The sequence below is a fragment of the Apostichopus japonicus genome, chromosome 9 (assembly GCF_037975245.1).
Source record: "Apostichopus japonicus isolate 1M-3 chromosome 9, ASM3797524v1, whole genome shotgun sequence".
NCBI lineage: Eukaryota > Metazoa > Echinodermata > Holothuroidea > Aspidochirotida > Stichopodidae > Apostichopus > Apostichopus japonicus.
Genome location: NC_092569.1, coordinates 33,368,517 through 33,387,760, shown reverse-complemented (window position 1 = coordinate 33,387,760; position 19,244 = coordinate 33,368,517). Strand labels below are relative to the sequence as shown.

Sequence of the window (19,244 nt, the reverse complement as noted above, 5' to 3'; positions counted from 1 at the left end):
CCAATTATTATCCTTTGTGGGAAGACTATTTGGTTGTTATAAATTGCTCTAGTGGGCTGATATGTGAGGGTTAAGGATTATGGAAAATGGTCCGGTAAAGTGCCAAAAAAATATACTCATCAATCTCCTTAAATGGAAACGTAAAACATCCTGTTCTCTGAGATAAAGATACGACCCGTGTAAATATGAATCTTTGAGAAATCTGCCGATGTAGGTAGAAATACTACAATCAAAAACAATAAACATGTTTTTGAGTCACCTAAAATCAATAACAATGTTAACAATCCTGTCTGTACGAAACAAAAATAATGTAACTTCATGGACAAGGATAATACGTCGAGTCCGTTTATCTTGTTCTCCTTTCTTGATATATGTTCTACGTCATTTGAATTGAATTTAATGTATTGTCCACAATCGGAAATTCGGCTTACAAATTCGGTAAACGGAAGGAAAAAGAGCAATAGTATAACATTGATGTTGGTTCTACATATTAAGGGATACAAAACAGTCGGTTTTTCACATCGCATTTTCTTATCGTTTTAGTAATTTGCATCCATAAATGAACACAAAGCTATGATATTTTAGAAGAAATTCTAGTCACATTTTAGGTAATCTACTTTGAGGAAAGAGCGGATAGGGTAATTTCAATGAAATATGTGGGTATTAGAGACTTTGCTAACATCTTATCAGCCTTTGTTTATTTTATGTTTTCTAACAATTGTTATTTCTATTTACTAATACTCAAGGTTTACTCCTATACTTCCTATTTCGACATTGCTTGAATTTATTTGTGAACTAAAACTTGAAGTTGAGAGAAATTTATACCAGATATTCGATGAAGATAATGTGTTTTATATATGAACGCCAGTTTTTTTTGTAATGTACAACGCCATTATCTGTTGTTGAATACAAAATCCACTGTCATCCCGTGTTTCATCCCCCCCCCCCTCTAACCTCTCTCCCCGCCCTCCAATTTCTGTGTTTTTTTTTTTTAAATGACACTCTCCTTTGAATTGTTAGTATCAAAGGGTTTTATGGCGGAATATCTCTCATATTTGTATATTTTAAACACAATAGTAAAGCTTTAAATACACGCTGGACTAGAAGGGGGTTGATAGGGATCAGACAGGTGTTTATCGCACTTAACTAGTATTTCGGAGGACGATAGTTTTTTTTTTATATTTGGGACAATCAAACAGACGAAAAAATGAATAAACACTACATCATATTCTCACATGGATATAACTAAGGGATAAATACAGTTACGTAGACTAATGACAACGTTAGTAAAACTGGTTGAGTATAATTCTTTGACAAATAACTCATGAAAGGACTCGTCGGGAACCATGCTTATATGATCAACTTCGTGTGAATGTAAACGCTTCTTTAGTTATCGAACGCTAATACATTCCCCTATGTGTCACTGTAAGAAAGGTGATTCGAGAATAAGGAAGGCACATATTATGGTGGTTTCGTCTGGGTGTGTTCTTTCTGAATATAACAGAGGCTTTTAACAGAGGCTTTAACTCAGGAGTCTACTGGAATAACTGATCGTCAGACATACTAACTAAATAGCTCAGAAAGCATATCAAAACGTATATGATATCGCTCCCACGTTGCCAAGGGCTTCTATACAACATAATGGCAACATTTGAAGAAAAAAAAATAATACTAGTAAGCATTCTGATGCATTGTTTCATATACTTTTATTTGTTTTTTTATTTGATATCATACTCAGTGCCATTATTAAAGATGACCTTTTAATAAATATTGTTCAAGTTCAATACATTTATCGGAAACAGACAAAGTATCAAAAGGCATCGAGTTCCATGAGCTATACAGTTCACTGTCATTTGGTATTGTCCCTCAAAACATATGCATGTCTTGGAAGTAGTCTTTGGGCATAACAGATCGATGTTAAGGATACTGTACGTGATGTAATAACTATAAAATGTTCATCGGCTCATTAGTGTATCCTTCATTCACTTTCATCTTCCAATACACAAACTTTGCCAAGCTTTGATATGTACTTCCATATTAAATATATGTAAGTATATCGCCAACCGTTTCATATACTTGTTATCATGAAGACTTTACCTTACTATTTTTATCATTGAACTGAGCGAATTTTCATTGTTGTTGTTGTTATACCGCAATCCGAACCGTGAAGATTCTTCCAGAAGATACCGCGGTTACCGTTCAACGAGTAGTCACCGTTGAGATTGGAGTATCCGCAAGAATAGAAGGTTGTTTCATAGATCGGGTTTTTGTTTGCGCAGCATCTGTTTTTATAGTAATAATAATAAAGAAAATAATAATAACAATAATAATAACCACAGCCGTCACAATCATAGCATTTATAATGTGGACGACTAGAAGGGCAATTATAATAACTGTCACAATCAAGATAACAGGTACAGTCAGAGTACTCGTAGTCTCCTGTAGCTACGCGGTTGCTGAATGAGTAGCAGTTGCTGGATGAGCCCGTACTACTATCGTCTGGATACCACCAGCCACCTCGGTGTTTTTCTGCGCAGTCGAAGGTACTCGATCCATCATTATCTTGATCGTGCGTACTAAATCGATGTCCTGAATTTGCTCCCATTGCGTTATAACCTGGAAGGATGTGAGCAAATACTTAGTGAAGTTATATTTTTGTCAGATCTTATTTGCATACTGGACGTTATTAAACTACCGTGGGTTAGTTTGCTGTAATTGTCGGTTGTTAGTGCGTTTGTTGTTGTGTTAGTTCATGTTTGGGTTTGACTATTACTTTGTAGGTTTCATATGGAAGTTCTTGAGCTTTCCTTTCGCAGTTTCTTATTTGAAAATAGGTGTCAGTTTTCAGAGTTTCTGGAGAGGTTTCAATTTTGACGATTTCTGGGCAACCTTAGTTCATACATCGTTCATAATTAAATAATATATATTTAAAATATACTTAAAAAAATATTTCAAATAGTAAAATTTATGGTACTCTTTCGCTTTGCCACGAATATCATAGTAAAGCGTTTTAAAGGTACATGTGAGATGAGTAGAAATGTTAACAGCTAATTGTTTGAAGTACTCAATTGCTGCCAATTGAAAAGTATAGTTTTGATTTTTAAACTACTATGTTTTCAAATAAGAGGAAAAATATGTAAAGTGTTGGATTTTTTCATCTTTGTCACAACCATCTTTTGTGAAACGTCTCATCTTTCATCTGGCGATTTTACATCCATTTGATCATGACAAAAAAAATGATTTACCTATATTCTGATTATACATTCATACATATAATGATAAATACGGCCGGTAATGCTATTTGGAAATGTAACACACAGGACGTATCTCAATTTATCTCTCAAAAAACGTCCGAATTATTTGATATTTTTCTATTATCATTGTAATATTATAGGCCTCTTAATAATTCCATGAACGAATATTCAATGGTTTAATGAAACTTAATTTGCTTCTCTTTTGAAAACGGTAAAGTCATATTTAATGAAATTTCTAGGTTCCCAGGCGAGTTATTTTGTCTTTCTTTTCTAAGATTGACAAAGTCTGAATGAAAGTGCAAGGTTGATATGATATATCATGATGTTACGATATATAATTATACAAACACGTGATGAAGTGTAAAGCAATTGTACAATCAACACTGGGTACGAGACTGTAGGCACGAGGTCTAGTACATACATTAGTATCTACACTATATTTGTAACATGACTTGAGTAAATGTACGAGTACAAATCCTACAGTGTGATTACGACTACAGGTAGTTATGCTAGAATGATATTACGTAATAACTACAAGTCTGCGTATGATTGACATTTAGCACAATACATACCAGCATTTCCATTGTAGCCACCCAATGACAGTTGGTATTTGTCTCTCTCGTTACTGATTCTGAAAGATGAATAACGGCTGTGGTATGTTGATCCTTCCGTGTTTGTCTTTTCTATTAGCAGTTGGTACGTTTTTTGATTTGTCAATTTGTATATTTTATCGTTGCCAATCCAATGATCTCCTGTTGGAATTCCAAACCCGTTTTTGTACTCATTCCAGTTTCGATAAAAGCTGACGGATCTACCTGTACGTCGTTGCAAAATCTACAAAGAGAATCAACTAGTTTATAGATTGCAAGTGAGTAATATATGAAATGTATCATTGTACTGCAATACGTAAGATAAATTAATAGGTGAAGGTCAATAATCCGATTTGTTTTAAACTGATAGGGAGATGGATCAATTTAATTAGATAATGTTATGATTCACTTCCAATGTTAGTGAACGAAGTCCTGTCATATGAGAAAACACAAGTTAAAGCATTTGCTTGCCAATGGGTAAACTTACTGTCCATCCCACACTAGACAATTCACAAAAAACTTCAAACTCAGAGCTTCCAGCGGGATAAATGGTATATTTTCCGTTATTTCTTCTACCCGCTGTGTGAAGATCAGAACAATCTCTCGGTCCACTGCGGGTACATGTAACACCATCACCTTCGAACCATTCGTTACAGTAACATCTACGGATATCACTCCGCTCCTCGCAGGTTGCGTCTGCACTACAACTGTACCTCTCACTAGTAAGTACGTTACTGTTGCAGGTTATTCGTAAGGAGCAGTCAGAATTAATGTATGATTCACCCTCCTGAAAGATAAATGTTAGACGACATATTCCAAAGATAGTAAAATATATGTTAATTTTTTACAGTTTTAACGACGTTTGATGACACACTGGATTAGAACTAAGATACGGTCATGAGCGTTTTTAATATATATTAGGTAACGTTCATCGTTCTAGGTGTATCATAATTGCGTTGCCATATCTATGTATTTTCGCTAGGTCTAAATGAATTACCGGCAAAGAATTTAAGATACCCTAAAAAAAATCGTACTGACCGTTACTACACTTCCTTTGGCAGCAACGAAGCAGTTGTGGGTGCACGTCACTCCGTCCCCTTGGTAGTTTGGATTACAGTAACATTTACGGACACCGTTCCTCTCATCACAGGTTGCGTGATCACTACACTGGTATCTCTCCTCTATAATCTGGTTGTTGATACAAGTTGATCTTCGTGTACATCTTGAATTGACGTAAAACTCGCCTTCCTAATTTAAGATATGCAGCAGAAACAAATAAATCTGTAAATGTATTCTGTAATGTATTGCGATAATCGACAAGTTTAACAGTCAAAATTAATGTAACAGTAACACGCTCCTGGAAATGATAAATGTTAAACGACATATTCCAGTGAAAGTAAAATCAAAGTTTATTTGGTACAACGCTTGGTAACGCTGTTAGAGTAAAACTGAATTTCTACTATTGAATGGTCGTGAGCATTTTAAATATGTTAGGTAAAGTTCATTATTCAGGGTGTAGTTCCTTTGGATGCCTTATTTTGCTAGGTCTCAATAAGAGGACTTTTGCAAGAACATGTAAAACCGAAATAGGGGGACAATCAATATCATCAATAATAATGAGAATTAATAACAGATATAATAAAGAGTAAGGTCAATCAATTGAAATCCAAGATTTTAAGTTATATTGTACTTTTCATGTTATATATTAAGAGTTGTGAACGGCATCATATAAACTTACTGCTAATACGACGCCTTCCCCTTGAACGTAACAGCCACATTGCTCCTGAGGTATACAGCTATCTCCAAGAATCATGTGGTTTTCTGGACAAAGACATCTCTCTGGATCCGCTGGATCCGGTATGACACAATCATTCGGATTCTCACAAGTCCTTTCACATGTATTGTCATAATTATCCTTGTTGGATGAGCACCAGGTAATGGGTAAATCTGGGAAAATTAAAACCAAAACAAGTTATTCATAGCTTGAAGTGTTAACTCACTGATATTAAATTACGTTATTAGCGACTCGTGTTATCATTGTTATGCGCTGGCCGCTCGGAACATTTGCTGATTGTTAACATTGGATCAAATGTAAGCCGGATTTTTTAATGTTCAGGCTCATTCAACTTATACTCATTTATGTCACACATACAAAATAATATTACATTTTCAAGTATTCGTTTATAGGAATCAATAAATATAGTTGTGTATGATAATCATTTCTTTAAGCATTCTTCAATTTCCGTGTTGAGTACAAAGATATGGAGAACATAATTTAAAAAAAGTCTAACCTGTTATTCCTTCGACAACACCAAGACTTGTTATAGAATAATTCCCCCATTCATCGGCAATGCGAAAGTTGTCGTATGTCAAGGAATATGACTGGCCTGCATAATTCTCTAGCTCGATGCGCAGCTGGTATCTCTTTTGGTTTATCAAGTGAGCTAACTTTTCATTACCAATCAGAAATTCACTGCCTAAGAAACCAATTCCGCTTTTATATTCGTCCCAGGTTCGATTAAAACCGATGGAGCCATCAACACGTCGTTGTATGACCTGAAGAATTCAAAAGATAGGTAGACAACTACAGATAATTTCAATATCTTATGATCTAAACCTTATAGCCAAAATTTGCGGCTCTCTTTGCAGAACACATTTGTAATGTTGCGTTATATCTTATCCTAATACATATCTAGATCACTACCTAGGTGTGCAGAGAAAATATAAATTTTACAATTGTATTAAAATTCAATGTAATTATTCTGGGTACTTTTGTTTCCAATATTAGCCTTCAAATATTCATACATCGTACAAGGTACAAAATCCAACACACTGTAAAACAAAAATGAACTGAAAATTCTAATGTGTCCTTCAAAGTGTGTCTTGGAGATTAACGTCTGTGATTGTAAGTGTTTACGTCTTAAAATATATTACTTACTGTCCAACCTCCAGATGTAGTGTTATGATCACAATATGTCTGAAATGGTTCCGGATACTGGTCAGGTTTAACCAGGTATACACCGGATTTGGCGTTGGTAGAAGAACATTGGTTAAGTACTTCATGACAATCCCTTGGATACTCCGGAGTTTGGAATAGAAAATACTGCAAGTCTAGCACCAAGATAATGTGGGGAAGAAGATGAGAACAAATCGTAAAACTGTTGCAGATACAGTGCCATATGTAAAGAATTATTTCAAGAGAAATGTGATATATGGCTACATTGCATTAGTTTTTTCTAAACTACACAGTAAACATGACGTGGTAACTTCTATGAACCATAAGAAAATGTATCCAATCATTTTCGGTTAATATTCATGGGGGCTAATTTAAGCAAGTTTATTTTATTTGAAATGAAAATCTAACGCAAAAAACTACTGTGACTCTGTGGCAACATGGTCACAGAAGCAAGCATGATTAGTAATAGCTTTCTTCATCATTGGGGTATGATTTGGACCGATTTCCACCTTACAACAATCTAACGTTCATCAGCACCGACCTGAAATTTGAAAGTGTCAAATTATCGAACGAGCCTACAGTATACAAAGTCTAAACAAAGTGCGTGTTTTGTCCCTACTGTTACTGTTATTTGCCATTTAGCCTCTGAAATAGATCCTGCTAGGATTGAAACATCAGGCCAACCTACTTTGCACAAATTACTGACAAGTATGAATAAATATAATCGGAACTTCCTTTATCCTGTAAATATATATTGACTAATGACTTGTATTTCTTTCAGTTTTATTATCGATGAGAATCTACAATTTACCCCAATCAGCGCTAAAACTACTTCAGTACACAATACAAGGAAATTGTTGGGAATTGTAAGTCATTATTTATCTTATAAATTAAAATAGATGAAAGTACCACATATGAATACATCTAGATTCTTTCTAAATTAAACATTTTCCTAACTATTTGTTATATAACCAATGTCTGCTAATTGTTTATTTCTCGTAAGTTTATATTAATCATTACCCTTACAGAACAAAAACTTACTTGAATCGTTGACTCTTGTGCTTGACGATATCTGAAGTAACACAAAATTAAAGGGGATGTAAGATTAAGTAAAGTACATTCTATAGAAACAATATCGAGTTAAGAATGTTGTACGAAGGTCAATGTATCACAAAATACGGGACATATGCATATCTATAACACCTTTACTTTAACAGATTCTATCATTTTAAGTTTAAATATATAGAACAAAATCTTATAGCTCATTAAAATAAATTTGATTTCTCTTTTTATTCAAATAAATGAACAATTTCCAACTTGTAAATTTTAATAGAAAAAGGTGATAAGAATGGCCAAAAATTTAAGCCGTAATATAATGTTTCAAAATCTTAATATTTATTTAACATTGATTTTACTGCTGATAATTATTATTATAGCTAAGATTAAAAGTAGTTTTTATTGAATAACTTTAATGTTTGAAAATATGATTATATGTATGTTTGCATGTCTTCGAATACGTCTTATTCTCATTATTTTTTTTTCACAATGAGACAATTTATTCTGTTCTTTTTGAAAAGAAATGAAGAAAATTCATGATCCGAAAACTTTGATCTCCTAGTGGTGTTCGTACAGTAAGCTAAGTACAATTATCTATAGCGGGAAACTGGATATATTATACTAATGAGGTACTTATACACTGGGACAACGTGCAATTTAGCCTCAAAAATTTGAAATTAGCCAAGTTTTGAAAAAATGTCCAAAAAAAGAGCAACAAAAACGTATAAAAATTAAAAATTCATCGGTTTTGAAGAAGAATATTGTTTGTTGCGATACGTGCAAGCCACTTGATTGACTTAGACAAGTACAACAACACAATAGATCTTTTTTTTTCAACATCACAAAACACGTTTACGTTTTACGACATTTGTTGTTACAACTTTTTGCTTTATCATAGAAAATATGTCGATCTATTTGGAAATATTGCACTCAGAACGTATGCAATAATTAAAGCTTTTGATGTGTTTACATTATGCAAAGTTATTTGTTAGCTACAAAAACATGGTTAAAGTCACAATTTATATTTTTGTAAATAAGAAAAAAACAAGTTTAAGATCGCCTTAGAAAATATTTGGGCAAAGCCTAACACTTAATGGGAACTTCCTGATTATTGTTTTTCAACTTATCTAAAGTTAATTACCTAAACAAACAAAAAGGATGAAAATATTTACAAGACATGTGATGGAATGATTGCGAACTTTTTACGAGAAATGCTAAAATTGACGAATCACGCCCAATCAAAATAACCTCATGTATAGCAAAATACAAGTTAGCGTATCCATAACGAAAACTGTTTTGATTACCCTGTGTGAACATCAGCAAAAGCGGATACTCTTTCCGCAACTTTACGTTTACTGTATCTACATTAAGACAGAAAACAATTCTTGAACGCCCCAGAACATCCACATGAACCCAGCTCCCATGAAAACGCATCCTTGTGTATAAAAAAAACGTGCATGAATATTTTGTTTTGACCTTTGCTTGGCGTAATTCTCTGAAGTATCCTAAATCAAGGATAACACATAATATCATAACGACACATATTTTTTTCTCTCGATTTAAAAGGAATTGTCATTTGACGCCTGTACGCAAAGCTTTCATGAAAGAAAATAAGATACTACGTTGAAGGAGGAAATGATTCAGATATATTGAATAAAAGTTAAACATCACATTTATCCTATTGAATATAACATATTTGAATTAGTAATTATTTTATATGTGCGTTGGTTCAGGACAACTCTTACATGGTTTATACATGTGCTGACATTATCCGAAAATTCGTTAATTAAGTATGTCGGGAGAAAGAAGCTAATGATACATCAGTCGTGCACAAATTCTTCTTCAAAAAGATATTTTTGTCAAAGTAGTTATGATTAAATCTAAGTGTGTAAATAAACGATATATGTTAAATTTGAAATAAATGATAGGTAACAGACACATCACATTTCATATATGACTTCTCGTAAAACAATTAATAGAGTTTCTGTAAAGTTATATCCATTTGAAAATTCTTTACAATCAACATCATCTAGATTCCCTCAAAACAACAGGATTTTGAAAAATAGCCGTTCTTGTCTACGTGATCACGTGTTGTATGGTAACATTTTCAATATTCTTAAATTATAGACTTTGCAAGGATTAAACGAGGAAATGATGGATATAAGCCTGTCTTGTCGACAACGTGGCAAAACAAAGCTCTGAATCATAAATTATAACCTTTATACAGTTTTGTTCTTTTAAAAAATAGAATCAGGAAATTTACAACGGAAACGCACAGCGAGAAGGCATACGCATTTATTTTTTGTTTTGTCTGGGATGATTGAGTAATGTTAATAAACAAGTCTGTTTACTATTCTCATTTTTTTTATGACATTGGTTTGGTACAATTTAAAAAAGAAAATCTTGGAATGATTTTTTTTTATTATTATTGTAAGTTAGTCGATGATCTTCCTGATGTTATAGACAAAATTTCAAAACTAACAACGTTTCACATTGACTTTTTTGTATTATACTTTATTCTCAATTTCTTATCACTTTTCATAACATTGAGGTTATAATTTCCGTACTTTATTTTTAGTTTGTTACAAACATGTTGGCTATTAGAATAACTATATTTAGTTGATGATTATTACATTGATAGCGTCAACATCATCCATATGATAGACGCACATGACCGAATCGAACATATTATTAACAGGTGCGTGTGTAATACAATACAATGACCGCCAGAAGGAAATAAGACATTGAAGAACAATCAGTGTTACCTTTACCCGAAAAAAAACTCGTAAGAGGAACGATTGAAATTAAGAGGGTGATACATTTTAAGAAGGAATATTAAGATTGACATTGCTTGGTCATGAAAAAAAAAAACAGTTTCAAGACAAAATACAGAATTATTAAGATAGACATTTTGAACATAAAACTATTAGAGACGATGTTTCAGAATTTAGCTAGTACAAAACGGGGTTACTTGGCTTACAAATATCGGTTGCCTAATTACCTGTATTAAATATAAGGTGTTTTGGGGATGTTTGGCAAATAATGGTTGATCATTTTAAGATACATTTGTTTCCTCTTGTGTATTTGCATGATAAACTGATCAATATTTATTCGTTCGTAGGCCTACGGGGCTGTATTGAAGAGTGTGTTAAATTAAAGCATTTATTGTGTTATGTTTTACAGATACCTGCCCAGCGAGCAAACTTCCAAGTTGTCAGGTTTATATTGTAATACCTAACATATTAACACTTTTTTTTTTAACGAGAATTTGAAAGTGCTTGGAATGTTTTCAAATGGTCAATTGATTTATAACTGATTTTGTAGTTTAAAATTGATTGTTAAATATTTCACACGTAAACTGTTACAATACTGATGTTTTCTTAGCTCGGCTTGAAAAAAAAATATTCAGCTAAATTTCGTAAAGCTGCCATTTTAATGTACACGAAATACCCATCAATACTTTATGCGATGCGATGCTTCTTTCGAATATAAAACCCTACAGATGGATCATATCAGTATAAAGTTTAAACAATATAGCAATTTAGATATTAAACTTATTCACAAGTTCATTTATCATTTCCGTATGCATATTTGTTCTTTTAAAAAATAAAAAGCTGAACCTGATCTATTTTATTACAATAGTTTGGCAGTAGTTTTGACGGAGAGATAAATTTTGTTCTTATAAGAAATCTTAGGTGAACTTTATTTTTTTTTTCGTACTAGTTGGGCTGCCATTTTGACGGAGAGGTCAACTTTGTATTCGGAAAATATGAATACTTTTATGAATTGACAGAATAAATTGGCATCGTGAAGTAATAACTTCGCATGTTGTTTCTTTAAATTGTTACTTGTTTAATACATTTGCTTTTTAAACTTCATGCAATATTTTTTTTTGATAAACAAATGATAAGTTCACAAGATAATCATCAAGTTATTTTTTTTTAACATAGGTTAATGGATAATAGATCATATGTAGGGTCTCGAATGCTCTCGTTACAAGAACGTTTAGGCTTCTTGTAAAAAGATTATTAGAGTTTCTGTAAAATTATATCCATTTTGAATATTCTTGGCAATAAAACCTCGTCTAGACTCACTAAAAAAAAACACGATTTGAAAAATAGCCGTTCTCGTCCACATAATCACGTTTTGTATGGTAACATTATCAATATTTTTAATAACAGGATTTCAAGGAAGAAATGAGGAAATGATGGCTACAAGCCTGTCTTGTCGACAACGGGGAAGAAGGCTCTAAATCATAACATTTCTACAATTTTGTTCTTTTGCACAACATAAGCAGGAGCTTTACAACGGAAGCGCACAGCGAGAAGATATACGCATTTATTTATTGTTTTGTCTGGGATGATTGAGTAATGTTAATGAAGTCTGTTTTCTATTCTCCTTTTTCTTGACATTGTTTTGGTACAATTTTAAATGGAAAAAAAAAACTGAGTAGAATCTTTTTTTAGTTTTTAATGGTCGTAGTTTATTTTTATTCTTAAAGCAGCGTTTCGTGCAAAATTGTTACACATATGTCATTTTTTTAAGTATTTACCTTTAGTTGATGAATATTATATTGACATGCGTTAACAATTATTCCTATGATTAACGAACATGACCAAATCAAAAAAAGTTTTACAGATGCATGCGTAATACGAAGCTATGACCACCAGAGGGGAAAAAAGGCTTTGGAGAACGATAAGTGCTACCTTAACCCGCATAATCGTATGGGGAAAGATTTAAATTTAGCGGTTAATAAATTTTAAGAAGGAATATTAAGATTGACATTGCTTGGTTATGGAAAATAAAGTTTCAAGACAAAATACAGGATTATTAAAATAAACATTTTGTAAATAAAAATGTTGGAGACGATGTTTCAGTTATTGAGCTAGTACAAAACGTGGTTACTTGGCTTACAACTATCGGTTGCCAAACTACCTGTATCAAATATAAGAAGTGCTTGGAATGCTCTTATGTTGAATTGATCTATTACTGTTTTTATAGTTTAAAATTAAAATTGATTGTTAAATATTGCACACATAAACCTTTACAATACTGAGGTTTTCTTAGCTCGTCTTAAAAAAAATATCAGCCATGTTGTTTAAAGCTGCCATTTGAATGCACACAAAAAACCATCGATACTTTATGTTGACATATTAAATGTCTCTGTATTAGGTGCGATGCTTCTTTCGAATATAAAAAAGGTTCAAGACAAAATACAGAATTATTAAGATAAACATGTTGTACATAAAACTAATGAAGATGATTTTTCAGTAAGCTAGTATAAAAGGGTGATATTTGGATTTTAAATATTGGTTGCCAAATTACCTGTATCAAATATAAGGTGTTTTGGGAATTTTTGGCAAATAATGGTTGATCATTTTAAGATACATTCTGTTTCCTCTTGTGTATTTGCATGATGAACTGTTCAATATATATTTGTACTTACTTGCTTGTATTAGAAAATGTGTTACATTAATGCGTTTATTGTGTAATCTTTTACAGATACCTGCCCAGCGAGCAAATTTCCAAGTTGTTGTCACTGATATATTTTAATACTTAACATGTTAACAATTTTTTGAAAAGCCAATTTTAAAGTGCTTTGATTGCTCTTATGTTAATTGTTACAATGCTGAGGTTTTCTTAGCTCGTTTTGAAAAGAAGAAAAAAAAAGAAAAACAACATTTCAGCTACACTGCTTAAAGCTGCTATGTTAATGTACACTAGAAACCTATCAATACTTAAATGTTTACATATAAAACTTATGTGTATTCAGAACTTTTTTTTTTTCGAATACTAAATCCAACAGATTGATCATATCAATATATTGTAAATATAGCAATTAAGCTATCAAACCTATTCAAAAGTTTAATTATCATTTCCGTAAGCTGAACTTTATTTATTTTATCATACTAGTTTGGCAGTCATTTTGACGGAGAGATGAAGTTTGTATTTTTTGAAATTGTTATTTGTTCTATACATGTGCATTATAAAGTTTATCCGATATTTACTTTGATAAACAAAATATTAGTTCACAAGTTAATCATAACGTTATTTTTCTTAGCAAAGGTTAATGGATACTTAATCATATGTAGGGTTTTAAAACTCTGATGCACTCGTTACAAGACCGCTTAGGCTTTGCACTCAATATGGACAAAAAACTTGTTGTATTAAAAACAGAATTGTGTAAATATGAGATATATTTAAGAAATAACATTTAGACATATCAATATGCATATTTTTTTTTAGTATGTTTCAAAGTCCTCCTCCAAAGAGATTCGTGTTGATTTTAAATGGTTTAGACTCTATAAAGACATTTAAAAGGTAAATGTTCAGCCTAGTAAAATTCTGTTGTAGATTTTTGTTTTACGCGTTTGTTCGATTCTCAAAAAACAATAAAGTCATTCATAATTGGGGATCAACAAATGATACAGAATGGACCGTACGAATAGTAGGGCTATCAGAAGAAAATGTAGTGGCGGGATAATAAATGCAATAAAGTAATAAAAAGAGATAATTGTGTCCAGAATAATGCGATAACGAAAAACATTTTGTTTTAAAAATCTGTTTCAAAAAAGTTACTGTTGAATAGGGCGGATAGCTCACCAATCGTAATATTCTCTACAAATACTCGAGGGTAACAAGTCAGCTCAGGTAGACCGTTGTTATATTTTATATGTAGAAAAAAATAAGTTTTTAATCTGAAGTTAATGAAATACTTAGTTCCAAATTGTAAATCAGTGAAAAAAATGATACAAGTGAAACAATCTAATTAAATTTTACTTCCAAGAAATTTATTTCATTGTATTAATATCTTAGAGACTTACCCGAAAACCATTTGAGTTTAAAAGCAGCAACACCGAAAAGACGAAAATACATTTGCTTCGAAGTTCTGCCATTGATCCAAAATGAAGCAGAGAAAATGGGTGCACGAAATAAAGGAGATACTTGCTGACCTTCTGAGACAGTGACAGAAGTAATGAACGTGAAATCGTTACCCAAGGAGGCATCTTCATACTTACGGATGTCCATTTACACCATGTAATTTACCAGCAGGTCACATTTAAGATCCATAATCTATGTTATGCAATCTAGTGTGTCCCATATCGACATCTGTATATTAAGTATGTGTCATTATCATTACAGGATAAATGTGTGCTTTGTTTTACTTATAAGCTCTTTTATCTTGAATCGTTAGTTAGAATTTAAGAACTCTCGATTTTACCACAAGGAAAGGATAAGAATGGTTGTTTACATCTCACACAATGAATGTCAAATTATCTGTATTTTGACCATTACTCAATTAAATGACTATATTTTAATTGTCTTAAGCTTGCCACATATGTTTACGAATTAACAAATATCAAGTCGAATATGGAAGGCAAATGATAAGCACTAAGTACCGTGTTTGTCCGTCGTTTACTGATATGGGACATCGTGCATGCAAAAGACGCTCTCAACGTATTAACATACTTTAACACAAAATCGCTCGGAATAGTGAGATATCGATATCAAACAGCACCTTTCGGATATTAGACGAATCACAGGAATAGTTATTTCTGCTGACCTATCACGGAATAGAGTATTTCTATTTAACGATGTGGTTTTGTTCTTATTTACTGGGGTGTTAAAAACTATCAATAATTTGGTTAAAACAACAACAATAACATTGTTTTTTCTACCCGATAGTCATGGCTCGTATATTAACTACTATTCATGTCCTGTAACAAATGTTTTGAACACAAGTAGTAATTACTGATGATTATTGATACAGGGTTGTGGGACATAACAGTAGTAACTGTGCCAACTATTGGGTGCGAGTTCGTTAACACGCGATTAGAAAATGAAGTCGTATCCAGTCGTTTTATGCTATCAGTAAGCCTATGGGTATACCGGAACATTGCATTTCTTCGTTCTCTGAATGACGAATTGGCGTAGTTTAAAGAGAGTTGTGAACTGGAATCAAACGGTACAGTACCTACTTTACTTCAAACACATATCTAGTTCAGTAACTACTAGTGCCACTTGTAGCATGTTACTACTGTTCATGTCCCACAACCGTGCATCATTAATTTTTACTTTGTGTTCGTAACACGGTAGCATGTGTTACAGGTGGCACCAGTACTTTCTGTGCTAGTTATGAGTATCGGCTGGTTTTTCACATATTATTATATTATTTGTTACAATATCACTCATGCAGTAAACTGTTGAAATGATGCAATTCACTTTAAATGATCATGACCAGGAACTACCTATTCCATGCGCAATTTGACGGACACCATGTTATTTATTATGATTCCAAGATACTTTAACTGCTTTAACTTTACACAAACATTTACATGCCTTCTATTTTCATTGCTGGTATGTACAAGGTACTACATGCTAAACAACGTAGCTGGCAACTTACGATACTTAACGGAATCTGATTGACATATAAACCATATGATATCACGTGATTGAGCCACGTAGCAAAGTTCCACGTGTTCGATATGATGACATCACAAGGAAATGCATCTTCACTTATGGACGAATCGTGGCTCGATTCTTTACTTCAATATGACAAAGACATATTGTTAGACGTTATTATCTTTGCCGAGAAATCTTAGATCATACTTCTTGTGTTAAAGCATTTATCAATCATTTATTTATTATCACATTGCAAACCATACACAAAATAATATATATATAAGTATATCAAATAATTATAAGAACAAATCAAGAATTACAAAATAAACAACAAGTATACACTGAGATAAACGGAGACTAGAAAGAAAATTCTAAGGAGAACTTATACAAAGTCTGGCCACCATGCTAGAAGAAAAAAAAAACCTTATTAGATAGGGGAGGGAATAAGCAACACATAAAGGTTAAAAGAGACAAGTAGAATAAGTATTACACACATGAGTAATCATGCTTGAGTAAGGTGGATGTTAAGATTCTTCTTAAAGATATTTACTGTAATGCAATGAATTCCAGAGATTAATACCAGTAAAATAGATGATATTACGAATAAAAGCAGCACTGCGTGTATCATGGTTATGAATTTCACAATTAATCTGTATGCAGTTACTTATTGTATCAAGTAGAAGATTATTCACAAGGCGATACATGAATACACCATTAATGGTCATTACATCTAGTTTTTAAAACAGGGATTGTGTATCATCGATAAAGCATGCATTGCACATAATGCATGGAGCCCCTTTTTGAAGTTTATGTACATTTGTAATAGTATAACTGTTACCCGAACCCCACACAATATACGCATAAGAAATTGCCGACACGATCAGTGTATTGTAGAACAATAGAAGAAGTTTATAATCAAGAACATCTTTAAATTGATTAATAATGCCTACAGACATTGCTACTTTGTTACATAAATTATTGATATGCAATGTCCAATATAGATTCTCATGAATAGTAACTCCTAAACATGTCACTCTCCTAGTATTACTATTGACCCTTCTGTTAGGTCTTTATGGTCATAGAGAATAGTGGTATCATCAGCAAACATTGTAAAATTTAATTTGTCAGAAGAAGCACTGATATCATTCATATAGATAATGAAGAACAGGAGAAGACGTATAGATCTATGGGGGACACCATGAATTACTGTTTGTAGACTAGAACTTGTGGAGTTAATGTTCACATGCTGAGTGCAAGTTTTTAGATAGCTAGAGATTCAGTTGTGAACTCTACCTCTTAGGCCAAACGTGTGCAGTTTATGTAATAGTATACAATGATCTACAGTGTCAAAAACCTCGACAAGTCTAAAAATATACCAATAGAATACATTTTATTATCAAGGGCATATGTAACCTTATTAACAGCATTCGCAAGAGCCATAAACGTCGAGTGTTTCTTATGAAAGCTATAGTGATTATTAGCAAGAATGTTGTATTTACTACGGAAATGTGAAATTCTGTTATGCATTAATCTTTCCAATACATTAGAAAGAACAAGAAGTACAAATATAGGCCTGTAATTATTTACTTAGCTAGGATCGCCGGCTTTTAATATTGGAATCACCTTGGCAATTTGTAGCTTGTCAGGAAAAACACCAGTTTCTATAGAAACATTAAAATTATAGGCAACAACACCTGCAATAGAATAAGCACTTGCTTTTAAAACTGACGTGACCTATAACTGTAGGTTTTAACCAACTAGGATGAGTAAACACAACAAGCACCGTGGTCGAGGGTGAACACAACTAAATCCTGACTGCGATCCAGGGAGCATACTACTAATAACATCACATTGTCCCCTAACTAAACAATTGTCCTAAAGTTAATGTAACTAATAACTAATCAACTACAAGTGTTCTTTAAATGTCCTGTATAACACAAACTATCCACAAACTCTGACTCACAGATCTAACCTGTCCGGTGGCTTTCGAGGCCTTTGCGACCTTCTCAGAGAGGGCACTTCATTACTATCAATTAACTGCTCAAGTTCTACTGGGCCATTGTCCCCGATTGATAATTCCATTTTATCAGTACTTTTCTCCAGTCTTGGGGCAGCTTCCCCGATTGGTGCTAGGTGACGTACAGAGACAGTTGTCTCTCTCCCATCTGACAGTCTAACATGGGCATATTGTGGGTTTGCTTGGATGACCTCGACCTCATCCACTAAAGGATCTGTCTTATGTAACCGAACATGCCTTTTAAGAAGTGCAGGACCTGGATTGCAAAGCCATGAAGGGACTGAACACCCTGTTGCAGACTTCCGGGGGAAACTGAAAAACCTTTCATGGGGTGTCACATTTGTTGCCGTGGACAACAGAGATCTGATGGAATGAAGGGCAACTTTAAGGACTTCTTGCCAGTACTTAGGTGGCAAGCTGCGTGCTTTGAGTGCAAATGTAATAGCCTTCCATATGGTGCCATTGTAACGTTCTGCTTGACCGTTTCCTTGTGGGTTATAACTAGTAGTTCTACTACTAGCAATACCCTTGCTTGTTAGAAAGTCTCGTAGTTCCTTACTCATGAAGGCCGATCCTCGATCTGAATGGATCCCTGGTAGAAATTCCAGTAGAACCCAGTTAAAAATTCAACTAGGTTCTACTAGGGCCTACTATGTTTAACTGGTTTTTAACCGTGTTTAACTGGTTTTTAACTGTGTTTAACTGGTTTTTAACTGTGTTTAACTGGTTTTTAACTGTGTTTAACTGGGTCTTACTGGGTTCCAATTGGGCTATGCTGAACATGAGCTAGGTTCAACTGGGTTTACACAATGTTCAACTGGTTTTTGCACTAGCCCAACTGGGTTTGAACTATGTTGACTGTTGAACTTGCCCTGTTGGGGTTGAACTAGGTTTCAACTGGTTTTGCACTGGCCCAACTGGGTTTGGACTATTGGCTGGTGAACTGACCCAGCTGGGGTTTAACTAGG

General features: G+C 33.3%; 2 protein-coding genes across 2 annotated transcripts in view; both read right to left on the bottom strand.

Annotated features, from left to right (window-relative positions):
• Positions 1–19,244, bottom strand: part of LOC139972963 (uncharacterized) — a 161,551-nt gene that overhangs the window by 90,326 nt on the left and 51,981 nt on the right. The gene's annotated exons all lie outside the window — the stretch shown is intronic.
• LOC139973811 (uncharacterized) lies at positions 1,688–18,839 on the bottom strand. Its single transcript, XM_071980680.1, has 10 exons — positions 18,223–18,839; positions 16,261–16,402; positions 7,842–7,872; positions 6,783–6,955; positions 6,136–6,400; positions 5,583–5,791; positions 4,883–5,092; positions 4,332–4,631; positions 3,827–4,088; positions 1,688–2,616 (listed from the first exon to the last, which is right to left on the bottom strand). Exons 1-10 carry the CDS (start codon positions 18,837–18,839, stop codon positions 2,111–2,113), a joined length of 2,715 nt encoding a protein of 904 aa, XP_071836781.1. The 3' UTR covers positions 1,688–2,110.